The 19,590-nt window shown below is 28.1% G+C and overlaps 1 protein-coding gene across 2 annotated transcripts in view; it reads right to left on the bottom strand.

Annotated features, from left to right (window-relative positions):
* Window positions 1-2,317: 2,317 nt before the first annotated feature.
* The window catches only part of LOC107440436 (oxoglutarate dehydrogenase Nc73EF), a 33,419-nt gene continuing 16,146 nt past the window's right edge, over window positions 2,318-19,590 (bottom strand). For both annotated transcript variants that reach the window (XM_043049259.2, XM_043049258.2), the window contains 11 exons: window positions 18,214-18,366; window positions 15,831-15,933; window positions 13,083-13,353; window positions 12,802-12,929; window positions 11,321-11,499; window positions 10,420-10,491; window positions 9,000-9,125; window positions 6,334-6,406; window positions 5,630-5,793; window positions 3,679-3,833; window positions 2,318-2,802 (listed from right to left, as the gene is read on the bottom strand). In XM_043049259.2, the coding sequence (XP_042905193.1) occupies window positions 2,703-2,802; window positions 3,679-3,833; window positions 5,630-5,793; window positions 6,334-6,406; window positions 9,000-9,125; window positions 10,420-10,491; window positions 11,321-11,499; window positions 12,802-12,929; window positions 13,083-13,353; window positions 15,831-15,933; window positions 18,214-18,366 (1,524 nt within the window). In that variant the 3' untranslated portion in view covers window positions 2,318-2,702. The remainder of the gene's footprint in view (window positions 2,803-3,678; window positions 3,834-5,629; window positions 5,794-6,333; window positions 6,407-8,999; window positions 9,126-10,419; window positions 10,492-11,320; window positions 11,500-12,801; window positions 12,930-13,082; window positions 13,354-15,830; window positions 15,934-18,213; window positions 18,367-19,590) is intronic.

Below are 19,590 nucleotides of genomic sequence, written 5' to 3'. Positions count from 1 at the left end.
GCCTCACATTGTAAAGATTTTTGAAGCCAGAAAAAAGATGTTCAACTAGTTTTACTAAGTAATGAGCTCTGCTTTGTGTATGTTTGAGAAAATTAAAAACCTCTTTGCAGGCTTTAGAACCGTAATATTTTTCACATTTAGAACAGAGAAGCAAATATTTACATGGTAATTTTAAGTTCGCTTAGAAGTTTATCTAGCCAAATCACAAAATGAAAAGTTGTCCATTCTTATCCAACAAATTATAACTAATTCACACAGCCTACATTTTAACTTAAATTGATTTTTTCTAATGAATTTCATAATTATGCTTACTGTATATAAGCAACAGTGTGTTTGTTCTTGTAAGTACCAAATACAGTTAATTTTAAAAGAAATTACAACCATTTGAGCAAAATAAATTGTCTACTTCGTCTCATGAATGCAACTTAAGCGTTATTTTGATGGGCGACTAAAGGCAAAGACTAATGTATTTAAAGAAGACTGACAAGTTTAGATATTATATGTCATCGTGTGTGACAATGATCATAAAAATAAAATATTTGGCCTTTAAAATAGATATGACAACACATGGCACTGATATAACTATTTGAAACTGTATTAAAAAGAGTTCACTCAAATGCACAATTTGACAGAGATGTAGATTCACATCATAAAGTTGTATACAAAATTAGGAAATAAAAACTATGACGAAACATGGCGTAATGTAAAGCAAAAGATTGTGAATGATAAAACTTAATGAATTTACAGTGTGACAAAACACTTGCTACGTTATGTGATGTGATCTATCATCATTGTTATATCTTGTCACAAAGCGATTAATTACTCAGTTTGTAAGTTAAGTATTTGCGCATCTTATTAGAAAATTGAAGAAAACAGGCTAAATAAGCAGATGAGAAATTTTGCTATGATTAAGTAATTTTTGTGATTTATAGTTATTAAATCATATTCAATGATCATCAAATCATTGATTAAATCATATTTATAATCATTAAATCATGATATTATATTCAAAAAACTATAAGTTAATGACAGGAGTCTCTGGGAGTTGCATTGCAAAATATATTTTTGATCAACATATAAAAATAATGAATACCGTATATTCCGGCGTAAAACGCGCACCCGTAATTTCGAATAACTTTTTTTAAATCTTAAGATATACTCCTCGTATAACGCGCACGAAAATTTGGATTGTACATGTGCAGTATCTCGTCTAGTATCTATAGAAAACCAGAAAGCCTTTAAGTGTGGGACATGTTTAGGTACAGATAATACAAAAAAATTGTTGAAAGAATGTAACACCGATATGGCAGTTATTCCGGGCGGATTGACACCATTAGTTTAGCCATTTATGGATGAGGGTAACACAGATGATGAAGACGAAACAGATTGTGATGACGCGCCTGAAGAAATAACGGAAGACGAATATAATGAACTATTTATGTAATAACGAAAATCAATAAAGTATATAGGTAAAGGTATGTTATTTCTTTAAAATAAAAGTATTTTTCTATATTGAAATTTTTTTAATCTATAATTTTTTTTATTCGGCGTATACCACGCACCCGTAAATTCCAATGTTATTTTTTGTGTTAAAAGTGCGCGTTATACGCCGGAATATACGGTAAGTGAAATTAGATAGCTTGGGTTAAAAAATTAAACTATTTTTAATTTTTATACATACATCTAAAATTTATGATGGTAATTTAGTATTACATAAGTAAACTTTGGCAGATAAATTGACTCTTAAATTTTAAGCCTGAAATATTTTTTTTATTTACAACAGAATTTATAGAAACATAATTATTTATCTAGCATATTCAATTTCAATACTCTAAGATATTTCTTAAGCGTTAAAATTTCAAAGACTTGCAACAAAATACAATATTATCCCAGGTACTACATACTTTAATTATTAAAAGCTTTTACTGATAGGGCAGTTTCATTTCAAAAACACTTAGTGAGATTCGTTCACAATTTTTGTATATTTTGAGCAGTTTTCATATAGTTATTTTTTATGGACCATAGTTAAATTAACTTCTTGTATCAGTTAGAATTCACTTTAAAAAATACATATATAAAACAATAGAAAAGTTTAAAATAATAATTAACTTTTGATTTTATTATAATTATATGGTTAAAAAAAAACGAATTAACGGTAAAACATGCATTCTAAATTGAATAAAACAACATAAATAGAGTTTCAAAGTATCGTAGGTCTAAAAAGCGTCATGTCAACTTTTATCAACAACTAAACTATTACCATTTTGCCCCTCTTTTTAGTATGTAAAGTACTAAATAAAAAGACAAGAAAACAAAATCAATGTTCCAAAATATAATTTTATTTTCATATTTCCCAGTTTCTTTTCAGTAAAGAATTACTAATAAATAGTGCTGTAATAATGTAGAAGTACTAAGCACAAATTAAGTTTCTAGGACTTCCGTTTTCTACAATCTTTTAGCTCTAAGAGTAATAATTTTTTTTTTCACTTTAAAAAGAAGGGAATAATTTTACTAGGTTTAAAAGGCAAACTCATTTTTGATCTTTAGATTTAAAATAAATAAAATTGCGAAACTTAAAAAAAAAAATTCAGTTTTTAAATTATTTTAAAAGGTCTTGAAGTGCAAAATTGCACCTAATTTGTATACAAAATCCAGGCATTTTAATAGAGTACAGTCTTTATCACAGAACAAAATTTTCTTCTTTATAAGCCCAAGGCAACAGAGACAACTCTTTCTTGCTCCTTCTTGTGAGCTTGTTTACTTCCTGTAGCTGTTGAAGCAGACACGGCTCGTCCAGCATAGCTGCAAGATGTAAATGAAAGAAATTTATATTTATTTTTTAAATTATATTTGGTAATTTACAAGCATTTCAGATTTTATCCAAAAAATAATTTTATTTATGAATAGTGTTTCTTTTTACTAAATACTGAGCACCTTGCCTGAAACTACAGTAAAGATTTTTTTTTATTTTTCTTATTTTACAAGATTCTCACCTATTTATCAAAACAAAAATTAAGGTCCCAAAAATATTATATTAATTTTTCATTATCAAATATACATACGTATACATACTGTTACTTGCTGTATAGGGAAAAATAATTATAAATTTTTTAAAAAAAACACAATTTCACTTTATTGCAAGCATTCACGTATTCATTATAGTATGAATAGTTTTTAAGAAAATGAATTTTTTGTTTTGTTTTAGAAATCTATTAAGACTAAATTGTTTGAATCAACTAACTATAGTTAAAATTAAAGTCAGATTCAAAACTAAATTTTTATGGACTTTCAAGGTCCATGGAAACTGTTTTAAACTCATTATAGTTACAGCCTAAATTTTTCAATTAGCATTCTTGAATAGGGGTTCCAGTACAAATAATACATTTATTTAACGATTAAAAAACACAAGTTATTCAACCAAATGAGAAAATTCCTTGAAAAGTTTTAATTGTGCAATGAAAACATGCAGCTATAACCATTATTTAGAATAACCAATTTGCAAGAGTTCAATATATAATACTCCATAGAATATAGAACTAACACACAAATAGTTTACTAAAAATGATTAGAAAACAAGATAATTTTATAATTTTTTACAATGAATTGGAAACCGTATTGATTGACACATATCATGAATGACTGGTACATAAAGATTAAAATAATCGAATGACAACTCACCTAATATGACGTTCATGGTTAGAGACTGTTTCCATGTGCGGTTGAATGTAACACCAATATCCTTGGTTCTTATGTTCTTCTTGGGACCAAATTAAATTTGCATTAGGATATTTATCTAATTCTTCCTTAACAAGATCAAATGGGAAAGGACAAAGCTGAAAATATATTTTTCAAAGATAAATTACATCTCAATTAAGAATAATTATGCTTTTTTCAAAATTGATGATTTACTTCTAAAGTTGAAAGTTAAATTAGAAAAAAAAAGTTTTTTAAAAAAACAAGCAAACAAACCTCTTATCTTTCAAAGCTAATTTTTATGATACAAAATTAAATGTGAGCTTAAACAAAAAACATATTTATTTATTTAAAATAGCTTTATCATCATATATAATTTTGTTTTACACTTAATTATATCAGTTAGGATCCTTTTTATAGACACTGTATTTTATTCATTGATGCGTCTTTTTATGACACCAACAAAAGTGGCATTTTTGCACTAAGAAAATGACACTGACTAAATTTAAAGGGGTTGGCGAAAAATCATGTACTTTCAATCAAAATAACTTTGAAGTCAAAGGAGGTAACCTCTAAGAGCGACCAATCTCCCTCAACCACTATTTTACTGTGGAATGGATCGCTCCTGAAAGGTTCCACTGTATATAATTCCTGCAAGTTGAAAATACAACACATTAGTTTAGTAAACCATATTTTAAGGGGTAAGGAAAAGTCCAAAGGTCAATATAAATAGCTTCTAATAGGAGTTGAAATAAAACACAGAGTTTGATTCGAGATTTAAACTTGCACTTAAACCTCATCTAAACCTTTAAGTTAAAAATTAAAATGGATAAGATTAAACAAACAACTGGTTGGCAAACAATATCCTAAGGTGTGCAAATAATGAAGCACACTTTACACTTTAGGTATATATAAGGTTATTGTTTACATTCATTACAGCAAATTTCTATCAAGTACAAAATTAACAAGAGATTGGTTAAACTCCTTAGGTTGGCAAAAAATAGCCTGAATCGCAGGGTTGCAAAAAACCCACCCGGTTTTTACTGGGTAAAACCCACTCTGAAAAACCCACCCTAAAGTGAGTTTTACTGGGTTTTTCTAAGATTGATTACTTTTTTAATCCTCTGTTATATTAAAGAGCTATTCTATTGAAATATATATGTAGTCTAGCCTAAAAAAAATTAACCTATAGTAAAGAAACTAATTGTGTTGGAGACTGGAGTCACCTTGCTGGCTAGATTTGACTGTATGGCCATTGATTCGCTTTCTATGCAAATAAAAAATTTTCCTCAAATATTTTTTAAGAATAAAATATAAATAAAAAGTAATCTTGTGTTAAAATAAGTTTTAAATGCGTGATGTATGTGAGTACATATAACATTTTGTATCGTGATGTCAGAAGAAACTTTTTTTTAGACTTTCACATCAATTTATTTGTATTAATCATCTATATGAAGTCAATTTATAAAATAAAAATTAATTATTAATATTAAAATAAGGTACTTATCCCTGCCCTCTCTTTTGAAAAACCTCCCATAAAAAACATGAAAAACCCAGAAAAGCCCAATAAAACCCACCCGGGTTGGGTTTTTCTACAAAAACCCGGTTTTTTTGCAACCCTGATGAATCGAAAAATAAAATACTTAAGATAGAAATTAATTTTTATTGGGTGTAAAAATAAAACACTTCAGGCAGATATCAGGCCTGCACTGATTACATACTCAGTGAATACATTTCAATTTCAAACTCCTTTACATCTCATAAAAAATACCTAATTTCAACCTTGAAAATGCTTTATTTTAAAAGGGCTGGCTAACTACACCTAATTAAGTGGGTTAACTCTTAGAAAATTACTCAGTAATCCATAAATTGATTTCGAATGGAGGATGATAAAAGAGATATATTTATAAAATAGATATATTTATGATGTGATTACCTGTTCAATTCGAACTATTGCAACAGATGAATCTAAATTGCTATCTTTTCGCTTTTTCGACAATTCATAGTACAGTTTGCCTGTACAGAAGACAATTCGTTCAACATTTCCAGGATTCTCACTGGCAGGACCATTATCAGGAATCAGACGTTGGAAAGAAGTATCTAATAGTATTAAAATAGTTTTAAAAAAATTCTTGATTTCGTTTTAAGAATTTGCCAATTTAGAGAGATTTTTTTTTATAGATAAATTGAAAACGTTTAAATCAATAAATAATTTCTCATTTTTACATGCTTAGCTGTCTACACAAAAAGGAATGAAACAAAAATAGATTGAAGCTTAAATATTTTATATTAAATAAAAAAATTTTTTTTTTTTGTCTCCACACAGGAAATTAAAAAAAATTTTTATTACAAAAAAAAAAAAAAATTACTATNTACTATACAATTTACATACTACAAATTTAAATTTTAGCATTAATACTGTCATTTAGTGAATGGCATTAAATTATTCTGAATACAAATCTTTATTACATTGATTATATTCTTAAAAGTTATTCATTATATTATTCAAAATTATTCATTACATTATTATTCTTTTTTAGTCCGCAGCTGAGAAATCAGACCAAAATCCAAGAAGAGTGAAAAAAAAAAATTATGAAGAATAATAGAAAATATTAATATGTGTAATAAATTATACTTTACCAGCAGTCATATCATCAAATGAAGAGCGAGCTTCAGGATGACGAAGGAGGGATTTTGGAGTAAAAACAATAAGCTGTACAAAGTAATTAAAAAAAAAATGAAACAATATATTTGCATTGCAAATTAAATTCATAAAAAAATTTAAGGTACCAGACTAGGTTTAAAACTAGGATTTAGTACAGAAATGACTAGTTTGGTGTTTAAGCTCAGATTATGACCATACTTATAAAATCTTAATGGTATATTTGTTTTAAAGTTAAAAATATTTCAAATGAATTCAGGAAGACATGTTTAATGAGAAAATCAACACTTTAGTTACTAGATTTTTCAAAAAAATTTAAATTTTGCTGATTTCTTATTTCATAATGCAAGAATGACAGAAGTTTGTCAAGAATTTTTTTTTCTACTAAGAGCAATTTTTATGAACAATAAATAACGATGTGTTGTGGTTTTTAATTTTATTGCAATATTTCTAAAATGTTTGTCAGAAAGAAATTTTTTAAAATTTTATTATAAAGATACTTTAGCATAAAAATTCAATTTAGTTTTCAGTATTTGTAGCTATAAATATTCTGTTTCATTAAAAACTATAATTTTTAATTTGCTTTAAATTTTTTTCTTCTTCAGAATTTGAATTACATTTTATACATACTCCATCACCTTCTTGTAAAAAAAGTGTAATAAACCTAGCTAGACACATTAAAGAACAAACAAATAATATATATGATTTAATGGCACATTTATAATAATATAATTAGTATTTTAAGAAAAGAAAATTGGCCATTAGGCATTGGAGGAAGAAGATAAATTGCTTAGTTTACGTTAAAATTGTTCTATAATAAAAATGAATGAGATAGATTAAACAAATGGTAAAGAATGGTAAATGGTTTTGTCAAAAAATAAATTATTTCTTAATTTAAAAAAATTTTTTTTTACTTAAAATTCTGACTTACCTATGAGATGAGTAGATTTCCATTAAAAAATTAAAAGCAAAATTAGTTATTCTAACAAAAAAAAAAATTAACTAACATAAAATATTCCATGTATCAATAAAATAATATTAACACAAATTTAAAAAATGGAATAGTTTCTAAAATATGTATTGAGGCTTCATAATACAATAGATCAGTAATGCAGTTCATTATATAGCATATCACACCCTTTGCACAGCATATGTAGAGTATATGAATCAGAATAAATCTACTAAAGTATATGAACAAGTCAACAAAAGAAAAATTATTGAAATCTTGGGGTAAAAATGGAGTAGCATTAAACAAACCTAAAGGTTTCATTATATAACTACATTTCAATGATATTATGAATCAATAATTATGACTGAACAATTCAAAAATTAACTAGAATTTCACCTAACCAAATTACAACACAAAAAAGAACTAAAGCTTTTTTTAAATGTACCTAAAATTTAATAAAATAGTTTTTATCACAAAAAATGTTTTAGTGTCAAAAAATTACTAATAATTAAGACATTGTTAACAAGTTGTTATTTTTATATATAAGATTTTTTTGACTTAATAGAAGAATTCAATTTCTCATTTGAAAATCTGCAGACTTATACATTTTATAAAAAGACAATGCAAATGTTTCTTGATAATTTACTTTTTAAAGAAAACCTTTTTTTTAAAATTATGTTCTTCAGTTGCTCTTTCGAACATAAGAAGTTATGTAGTCCAATACAAATAAGATGTACTTCCGGGAGTGGAGAGAGTCTTGAAATAAGAACTATCAGCATCTTTGAAGGCGGAACAGTTCCATAGATGCTCGCCATTCATGCCTACATGTCCCTTAGACAAAATGTAGTCAGGAGAGCCAGCAAGTTTAATACTATGCAAGTGTGCTAGAAGGTAGTCACGTCCAGTGCACAATCGGAAGGATGAGATTCCAGCAGCTATAGGAACCGTTTTGGGGAGACAAGTTGTTCGAAGGCCCTCCCAAGATTTATCAACAGCTTGATCTTTGTTGGAGGTTGCTGGGTGGTTAAAGAAAACTTAATGATATTATATATATTTATTGTTACTTTTATAGATCAGCTTTCAATTATAGCAATTGAATCAGTAAATAAATTTGTTTGAAATAGTTGAGAACAAGTTATAATTAGTAAATACTCAATAAGAATATTGAAAATTAATGTTGTTACTTCAAAGAAAAACCGTTAGTTATAATTGTTATATATTTGAAAGGAAACATTTACTACCATTGCCCCTAAAATATGGAGATCTATTAACACAAATTATACTAAAAAATAAAGCAAATTATTTAATATATTGTCCTGAAAGAGTAACTTTCGAAATTTAATCTGATAATAGATAATGCTTTTTAGCAGTCATATTGCTTCAGTTAAAAACAGTTAAACTAAAGGAATTTTTTTTAAAAAGTAATAATAATTAATATTAAGAAGACTCATACTATTGCCAAATAAAAATTTAAAAAGTTACTTTTCCAGAGATCCGAAGAATGAATATAATTCAATAGTAGTAACGTTCAATTAGTTCATTAATTTTTTATGTTTGTGCTACTAAAACTACCATTGTGGAACCAAACATTATTTTAATTTTTAAATTAGCTTTCTTTTTATAAACAAATAGAAAATTGAAACATGAGAAACAAAATTTTTTTTTTTCTAATAAAAAAGTAACAATAACTCTTACAGGCTTCCTGAATGGCAAAATGATTTGACGTCTTAAAGCATGGAAATAATTGGCAGGTGTACTGCAGTTCACTACAATCATGTTGCAATCGTGAAGTTGCCTGACAGCAAAATCTTCATCTATTGTCTGAAATCACAAAATTTAAAGATATGAAAGGAGAAGGAACACAAGATGAATTATTGTGTAATATTAAATAATTTTTTTTTACAGGATAGCGCTTATTTATACAATTTTATAACTACACACAATTAATTGTTCGGCACTGAATGTAACTTAATAAATTCATAATCAAAAGAATAATAGATAACAGTTGGAAACTAAACATAAATATTTTCTCACAAATGACAAATAAATTATTCTCATGATATTAGAGATTAAAAAACAGAGACAGTTCTTTTAACAAAAATTTATAGATAATTTTTTTCAATGCAGTTTTTATTTAAAAAAAAAAAAAAAAAAACTTATCTTTACATAACTAAAAAAAAAAAAACTTATTCACAAATAATTTATAAAATTTTCAGTATAAGTTGATTTAGATTTACACTAAAAAAAAAGCATATATTCATAAAATTGGTCACTTAACTTTAAACTGAATTTTTAATAGAGAGTGTTTTACGTACTTATTAGCTCAATTTAACTTCCAACTAGACTGGTTAAAATTCTAGTACTGTGAGGCTAACCATGAAAGGTTTTTCTCCTGCAGAAATATCAGGGCCCGATTAACCTCTGAAAATAGGGGAAACATAATAGGATTTTGGGGCCCCCCTAACTTGAGCAAAAGAAACTTTTGATATTTTTTGCCCATAAACAATAAATTTTAAAGAGACAAGAACCATGTGAAAACTATTAGAACCTTGGAAAGGAATACAGAGATCTTATGCAATCATGTCGGACCCTTCTTTACGTATTTCTTTTGCAAAAAATAAGAAATTGGGCCCTTAATTTCAGTCATTTGGGGCCCCACCTAGAATTTTACTGGGGAAGCACTTGCTTCCTGTGCCTTTTCGGTAATCAGGCCCTGAGAAATATACTTATTCACTTCAGAAAAAAAAAATTCTCATGAGCACAAATTTGCCTCTTGTTTGTTGCTTGGTGTAGGAATTATTCTAAATTTTGGAGGGTTAAAATTACTTGGATTCAGAGATAGAATCGTAACAAAAGTAGGACAACAAAACTGCCACTTGACTCTTTGGTTAAACATTGGTAATAAAATAAAATTTCAATATATAGTAAGATTTTTATATTGTTTTCCATAAATGTTATAATACTCGTTAAGGTTATTAATTGAAATTTTATCGGGTACCCAGAATCGGTCAGGTAACAAGCAAAATTTTCCCCTGGCACATGACTAAATTTTAGGACCTGGTACATCTCTAGTTTTTAAAAAGTAGTGGAAAGAAAAAGCATTAGTCTTACTTACAGGAAAAACATCCATCTCTTCATTGCAGAGTTGAAGAAAACGTTCAGGTCTGGCACTAGAATGTTCAGGACCCTAGAGAAAAAATTTATTGTTCAACAATAAAAATAAGGACCATGATATATGTCACATTTTTTTTTTTCCAGGGATGGGATCAAAATCTGAAATCTATATATAAGTTAATTTCTCCATAGGTAGCTGTTAGTTCAATAAATAATAAAATAAATAAAAAAATATTAAATTTTGTAAGTACTATTCTGTCTTAAGTTATAATTTTTTAAAAAAATAAAAGCTCTTTTAATGACAATGTAATTTAATTAGTTAAAGCTTCTTAAATGGCTTGTTTATGTTCCCACTGACAATCAATGATTATAGTAAAGTTTTCAGTCCAAGAATAAATTTAAAAAAAAATAAATTATATGTCCGATGAGCCCTTAATAAGTGCCAAATCAGCATACACCTTCCTTGACTTAGCCTTACATACAGATAGGCTTACATTCGGAAATATACAATATAAGATTTAGAATAAAATTTACTTTTATAAAACCATGTATGTTAGCTAAAATGTGGGAAGATACTTAATTGATAAATAGTATTGTGAATTATACAGATTTTAATGAGAAAAAGAGTTTAATGCTTACAGCAGTTCATGTATATTTGAGCAATATCTTAGTCTTATTTGAGCAATATCTTAATATACAATATCTTAATATTTATCTTCCTTACTTAGACTTCTTTTATAAAACTTTATAAAAGATAACTATTAGTAATGACTACAAAGCTTCAAAATATAACTTAATAACCCTTTACTGTTAGATACTAGTACATATTTCTGCATTAGCAAATAAACCTTTTTGACTTGCAAATAAATTAAAATCAGTTGAATGAATAGTTTTTATCTCACCATTCCTTCCATTCCATGGGGAAGAAGTAAAACGATTCCACTCTGTCTGACCCACTTAGCTTGACCACTACTGATAAATTGATCAATGATACACTGAGCTGTGTTCATGAAATCACCAAACTGAGCTTCCCACATAACAAGAGCATTAGGATTGGTCATTGAAAAACCAAGCTCAAATCCTAAATGAGACAGCATAAGTTATAATTTTAAAATTTTTTGTTTAAACAAACTAAGGCAAGAATTTGCTTAAATTTAAATTAATGGTATTCCAAAAATGATTGACAATTTGAAAAATGAATTAAAGAAAAAGGGAAATAGATAGGGTGAGCTTGCTGTATTCTGCTTATAAAACCATAAAATTTATTTTCATTCAGTTCTAAATTTTGTCATAAAGCTTATCAACTGGTGGTGCTACCTACTGAGAAAAATGCAAAACTATGTTTGCAGAGTAACAACCATTTGTAGCAATATTGTGGTTGCAAACTGAGGGAAAACTTAACAGATGTCCATGCAAATATTGAGAGTAAAATGGTCTCGCATACAGCGGAAAGCTTTGTCTCATAGTTTTTGCATCTTGATGTGTTATTTATTTTGCAAGCTTCTAATGCAACTAATAGGAAAAACACAGTATTGAAAATCACACAGATTATATGAGACTAAGGAATAATTAACTTTGTGAAACTAACTACAGTGATTACAAATATGTCTCCATCTTGATTTTCAGAAAGTATTTGAAAAAAAAAGTAAATAAATTTAATAACAATATATTTAGAACTTATTATATTTTGAATTAGAGCACTCTATAAGTAAGAAATAATTACAAATCAAATTACATTAAATTATTCTTAGTAAAATAAATTGTGGTTGAAATTGTTTAAACTTCAAACCAATAAAATTAATTTTTAATGAAACAGAAACATACATTTTTAACAAGAAACATGCTCTAAATGGAGCTTAATTTTTATAGAAATCCTCTGACTTATTTTATTCCCTCAATGCTTTTAATTTGCAGAAAGTTATTAATCTAAATCAATAAGCATCCAAATGTTTTCATTTATGCCGTAATTTATTCGTGAGTAAATTTTCAAAAATATATTTTGAGGTGGAAAAGTTTAAACTATAATGGAATTATGCATTTATTATACAACATTAATTTATCTCCCAAAAACTTATGATTTTAGAAAAGTGATTACAGAAAAGTATAAAAGTTCAGAAACAAGAAAGCTTAAAAGCATCATCAGACTCCATTAAAGTTTTTAAAAGACAAGAGTGAACATTTTATTTTTAATTTTTTCCTATCTTTGAAAACAAACACAAAAAAATTATAACAGCACTAACATTTTATAAATGCTTATGTTAGAACTATGATTGTCAAATATTTACATTACATTGATATAATTTCATACATTAATAGATTTGATTAAAAAAAAAGAGATAAAACTATAGAGAAAAGAAATTTTTTTTAGTAACTATTTTTATACCTAAGACAGCATATTCTGACAGAGAACTGTTGCATACTGTATAAGGAGCTTGGTCTGGCCATAGTTGACATAATGGTCTGTAAGTTGTTTTATCAATTAATTGATGATGAAGCACATGATGGCGATGGCTAGAAATAAAAACAACACATTGCACTTTACAAAGAGAAAAAGCTTGATATTTTTTGTAGCAGCTAGTAAAGTTAACAAAATTAGAGTTTATAATATTATAATTTACATAATAAATTGTAAAATAGATAAGTTAAAATAAATGATTAAAATACCTAAAAGTTCCACGTTCTACATCTTGTCCACTTAGTCTGACATGGACGCCATCTTTGAGCAAAGAACCGAAAGCCATTGCTTCTGCCAGAGCCCAATCAACAAGACGATGATCGACCATCTCCATTCGAGCTTTAAGTATTCTTTTGATGCCAGGATGGATTTTGAAGTTGCCAGGTGGTGAAGAGCCAAAAGCCACACCAATATGGCGCAATACATCTTCTTCTACACCAGTTGGATCACATTTATACAGATTTTTGGTTCCAAAAAATCCTACATTTAATTTTTTATAAAAAATTAATAATTGATAAATGTAATTAGACAAGCTATATAGTATATTTAACAATTTTCATCAAGAAAATGATAATTGCATTTGGAAAATGGTAGGTTATCTTTACACATTAGTTCCTGACAGGAAAAATTAAATGGAGAAGTTCTAAAGGTTTTAATGCTTAAAGTATTTTAAATAAAAACCCCTAGAAGAAATGTAACAGTTTACACATTTCTGTAGATTTAACCCTTTCGTGCCTAACGAGACACATACGTCCCAAGCAAATTTCAAAAAAATCTTTTGGGACAGAAACGGTCTAATACAGTGGGTGATCGGTTAACGAACACTTTCACGAAAGATTTTTTGTGTTCGGACAGCGAACACATATTTCGATAACGAACAAAACAAATTCTAGCGAACACTTCTAGGCCTGAAAAAAAATTAATATTAAACATTTATTATCATTTTGCATATAAAATAAGATCACTGAAAGGAGAAATGCTTAAAGCATGCTTAGTATTGATAATTACTAAATGAAACTTGAATTAACAATGAATTTAAAGGTCATTCAATAACTATTATTATAACTAAAATCAATACACACTTGAATATTTCGATTTCAATATGAACATCAATATTTTCTGACAGCTGATAAGTTAAGGGCGAATGGATTTGCTAACATGGCGAATAAATGAAGCGAATTATTAATTTTTTCAAGCAGCGCAAACTATAAAATATAAAGGTGCCGATGACGCTCTACCGCCGTAAAAATACGTGAAATATGAGAAATGGGAGCTAACGCTAGTGGTGATGTGAAGCTTAAACCACTTCTCGTTTACCACTCTGAGAATCCCAGAGCATTAAAAAAAAACCATAATTTAGAGCAAACTGCCAGTAATGTGGAGATCGAATCAGAGGGCATGGGTCATGCAGTATCTTTTCAAAGAATGGCTATTTAAAGGTTGTGCCCCGAGCATCAAGGACTACCCTGATGCCAATGACTTGTGCCATTGAAAGCACTGCTGCTATTGGACAATGTACCAGGACACCCAAAGGATCTTGAAGATAATTTGTTGACAGACTTTCCCTGGCTGACAGTTCAGTTTTTACCTCCGAATCCGACTTCGCTGATTCAGTCGATGGATCAGGAGGTTATTGCTGCTTTCAAGAAATTGTACACTCGCGCGCTGTTTCGTCAGTGTTTTGAAGCAAGCCAATTCTCCTCTACAATGACTTTAAAAAAGTTTTGGAAAGAAAAATTTGATATTCCTGACGCTATTCGTATCATTCAAAAGGCGTGGTCAGAAGTCACACAGCGACAGTTGATTTCTGCTTGGCGGAAGCTAAGTCCATCCTTCGTTCAAGGAGACGGAGGTGATCAGGGAGACACCTCTGAAATTATGGATGAAATTTTGACAACTGCTAGAGATCTGGAATTGGAGGTGAATGAGGATGACATAGAAAAGCTCATAATGGGACATGAAGATGAACTAACGACAGAAGAACTACAAGAAATTTTGAATGAAGAACACCAAGAAACACGGCGAAATGTGCCTCCTTCTGAACAAGAGGAAGACAAAAGAGGACCAATGCCGACATCTGCCATTAAAGATCTTTTGAAAAAGTGGGTGGATGTCAGAGCAATGGTCCTAGAATGGCACCCAAACCAAGCTGATGTCAGTAGGGTTGGGGATCTTTACAACGACAATGCTATTAATTACTTCCGGAAAATCCTGAAAAAGACAGAAAAGCAATCGACATTGGACATGTTCTTCAACGCCCCACAAGCAAAAAATGAAAAGGACTGATTAATATGCAAGACTATATGTATGTATTATTTTTTAAAAAACTTAATAAGAAATTNAATATTCGTCGCGAAAGGGTTAATAGTTTAGGAAATAACTAGGGATGAATAAAGTGCAAATAAATGTCAGTTTTCAAAAATATCTAAAAATATAGGTCCAAGCAAAACACATTAAATACAAAACAAACAATCTAAAATAACTGACACATTTTATATTGGTATAAATGAAAGTATATAAGTTTTGGATATACAAAAGTAAAAAATAAAAAAATTAAAAAAAAAGATCCAGTAACATTTTTGGATTACAAACAGAAAGATCCTGCAACAGAATGCGAAAAAAAAATTTGAGAAAATAAAAAAAAAAGCAAAATTTTTTAAAAAGAAACTTTTGTTTTTAACGTACTTGAGAAACCTTCACCTCTACTAATGGGAACTTTTAGCACCCATTTAAAACTTTCCCCTCAACGACAAAGTCCAATGATTTTCCACTGTATATACGTTTTCTCCCTTGCTTGAACAAAATCAGAATTGCGTGTACAGCTTCAGAACATGATTAATTAAATATTTAACTCGTAGCTCATATTGAAATTTAGTAGCAAACAAATTCCTCCACACAAACCTTGCGATTAATTTATATAAGAATTGCATGATATTTTTTATAAATTAGCATATTACCTTTCCATGGTGAATCTAGCCAATCAGTATTATACATTCGAGTGTCTTTTTCAGCATTAGTATATGCTTCCTGAAGAATAGCTTCATATCTGGCTTCTTCCTCCTAAAATGGATTCTATATTTGAATCCTCCAAAAAACAGGATTGGAAAAAAAAGAGAGACCCTTTTTTACAATATAAGAACTTTTCCTGTTTAAATTTTTTATACTTCATTTTTAATTTTTTATATTGAGTGTGTAAGAAACTTTTTATTACTGAAAATCTCATTTATTTGGAGAATATATAGTCATAAGCTTTGTTATATATCAAGACCTAAATAATTCTCTATTTAACTATGCACAAAACAAAATGTCAAGAACATTCTATCTAATACTACAGTTTGACACTCAGCTGTATGTAACTGTATAATAAAAACAAGAACATTTCAACCGACAGCTTACACAACCATGATAATAGGGAAATGTCAAACTATTTAATTTTTAAACTGCTTCAGCAATGGGAACTGCTTTTTCCAGTTCAATTTTACAATCTGCTTCAAATTTATATAAGAAAGCATGGGCTGTTTATATTTAATTTTGTGTTAATATTCGATTCAATCAACAGCTGGGAAATTAATTTATTGGGGTTAATGTATGTTTCAATCATCAGAATGGGCAATTCATAACTGTGGGTTCATATTTGTTTCAACCAACTGTTTACAACCATAACAATAAGGAAATGTCAATATACTTAAGTTTCCTAAACTTCAAAAGGCAGTTTAATACTTGCATCTTCAGCAGTGGAAACTTCTGAAGATGCAATAAGGTAATTTATATAAGATAAGAATGGTGCCAGCACGGACAATTAATTTATAATCGTGAGTTAATATTTGTCTAAAAGTGGGAATTTGTCATGGTCATTTCATATCTTTTTTTCACAGCTGCTTGAATTTTGTTCATTGCTGTAGTATCAAGATTTAAAATGCAGGCTAAAATATTCAATTATAAAAATTTTAACAACCTCACTAATAATGAAATTAGCTTTTTGAGATTTCAAAAAATTAAAAGAAGTATTAATCTACTGAAGTGTCATTTTTTTAAAGCTACATTGTTGTTCTTTGCTTTTATCTAACTCACTAATACTGAAATCAGACTTTTGAACTTTATTTCAAGAAATTACAACAGGTAAACAGATGTAGTTTTCAATGCTGCAATTTCAGTGAAAGTTTTTAATTTTTTTAAGCTAAATTGTTATCCTCCTTTTCTAGACATCATTTGGTTAAATTTGAAATTTTACATAAACAAATTAATGATTTCTAAAGGGGGGGGGGAAACAAGTTTTTTATTCAGTGTTTTAAACATGGTTAGAAGGGATCTTTTAAATAAAGTGCTTAAAAATAACAGCCCACAATGAATAAAAAGATTTTAATTTACTTGAAGTTATAAAGAATTTAATTTCAATTAAATCCACTCTGATTCCATTTGAATATCTTCTATTTCATAAAAAAGGAGATAATCTTAGCAAATTGAGGTAGTGTGATACTTTTAATTTAACAAATTCGCTAACAAAAACACTTAAAATATTTTTCACAAATGCAGAAATCGATATAGTTAAGGAGATGTAATATGAATTAAAATCAATTGATCAAAAGCACTTATGGAAACAAAACATTGCCCATAACATTAAAATAGTTTTAAAATTTTTTTAAAAATTTTTGCAAGACATTATTTACTAGACATCAGGATTTTTTTAAAAAATAACTGCATGATATTCAATCCTTTGACTAAGATAATTTTCTAGGGATAATTTTAGATAATTTTTTAAGATAATTTTAGGACTGTACTGATCAAGAAAATATTACGTCTCTTATTACGTTTTTTATTCATTTTTTTTTCTTTTTTTGCCTCATAACAAATTTAAGCTTTTCTCATATTTTTTTTATTCCTTTTGAGTTTTTATGCAAGGGTACACAAAATAAAAATATAATATATCCGAAATTTTAAAATTAGCCCATATTTTGAATTTGCAACAATGAAAGATTTATCAGCTAATGAGCAATATTAGACAAAAAAAGAAAAAAAATACTATTATAGAGTCCTGAAAAAAATGTAGCTAACACAAGGATGAATTTAAAAAAAAAAAAACATAACAAGATCAGGAAAAAATAAAAAGAACAAGGAAAATTTTTTTAGAACGCCGGAGAGTGAGTTGCTTTTTGTTTGTATTACATACTCACCGTAATGGGTATTTTAATTGTTTCTTGCTTTGTTGCTGTGTGATTGTTGTGTCAAATGAATGCTTTTTTTTATTTTAAAAAGTTAGTTAATTTTTAAAAATATATATTTTTGATAAGTTTTGATGTTTTGGTAAGTTATTTTTGATATAAAGATAGGTTATTTTCATACCTCACATTCCTTTTCAGTGACCACTCCATCTTCAACAAGACGTCGACTGTACTGATCAAGAACTGGGAGCGTTTTTCTTATCTTAGTATACATAAGTGGCTGAGTGAACATTGGTTCATCAATTTCATTATGCCCATTACGACGATAGCACACCTACAAAAGATAACAAATCATTATTTACAAAATGAACATATCTCAAGAATGTAACTGTTGATATACAGAGTCAAGAAAACAAAATTTTACATATTGGATTAAATGTAATGGATTAAATGCATGCATTAGCGAGATATGCATAACTATACTCACACTTAAAATAACATTTTGATACAATATAAAGATATAAAGAAAGAACTCACAGATAATCGCAGAAAAGATACAGAAGTTTCATGGTATGAACATACTAAATAACCAATTGGAAATGAAAACACATGAGTGGCATTTAACTTCAAATGTTGCTTGCTTAAGCCTTACAAATGAACCTATCATTGCTTTCTGGCTGAAGATTTTGCTTTTAACTAACCCTAGTTTTTAATCAGGGTTCCTACTCAATTTCAGAACAAAAATTTCCCCGACTTTTCCAGGTAAAATTCAATAAAAATTGAGACCATATTTTCATCAAAAACTTTGATTCTTTTATTTGTTAATGTGAATTATTAGCTTTTCAGTGTAAAAAAATATAAATTAATAAAGATGGGAACATTTTAGTTTGACTAAAATGTGAAATTTTTATTACAAATAATTTAAATAGATGTTAGATTTATTTAACTTGAATCTCAATAATTGTTTACTGTTACTGACAATTTTAAGACTGGTCATTTTCCAGGTATGATAAAGGAATATTCCAGGTTTTTGTAAAAAATTGCAACTTTCACTGACTATTTCATGATTTTTGAAGTTGAAATAAAATTCCTTGACCATTCAAAGTTTTCCCTATTCTCCCTGACCAGTGGGAACCTTGTTTAAAGAAATGCTTCTGTTCGTATAGTAATTTATAATTCAACCAATGAGGAATATTATGTGCAATATTACAGGAATAAAGAGATGAATAGTTCATAGAAGCATGAATTTACTGGAAAAATAACTGCACAGTAGAATAAGAGTTAACATCCAGCTATTTTGAATTTTGCTATTGTCTAAATTAAATATATCTTTCAAGCAAAAAGTTTTATTTTTAACCTGAACATAGCTTTCAAACTTCGGCTTTCTGGTATAATAACAAATAACTCACGAATGAATGACTGTTACAATGCCACATTAATGAAGAAAACAAGCACAATATTTCAAAGAAGCCTGAATTTAAAGGAAAAATAATTGTGAATTAAATATGGACCAGAAGAATAGGTGCCAAAGATGATCAAGAAGTCAAAATGAATTGAA

This window comes from Parasteatoda tepidariorum, chromosome 6, assembly GCF_043381705.1.
Source record: "Parasteatoda tepidariorum isolate YZ-2023 chromosome 6, CAS_Ptep_4.0, whole genome shotgun sequence".
Lineage (NCBI taxonomy): Eukaryota > Metazoa > Arthropoda > Arachnida > Araneae > Theridiidae > Parasteatoda > Parasteatoda tepidariorum.
Note: the sequence above shows the minus strand (reverse complement) of the source record. Positions and strands in the feature narration are given on the sequence as shown.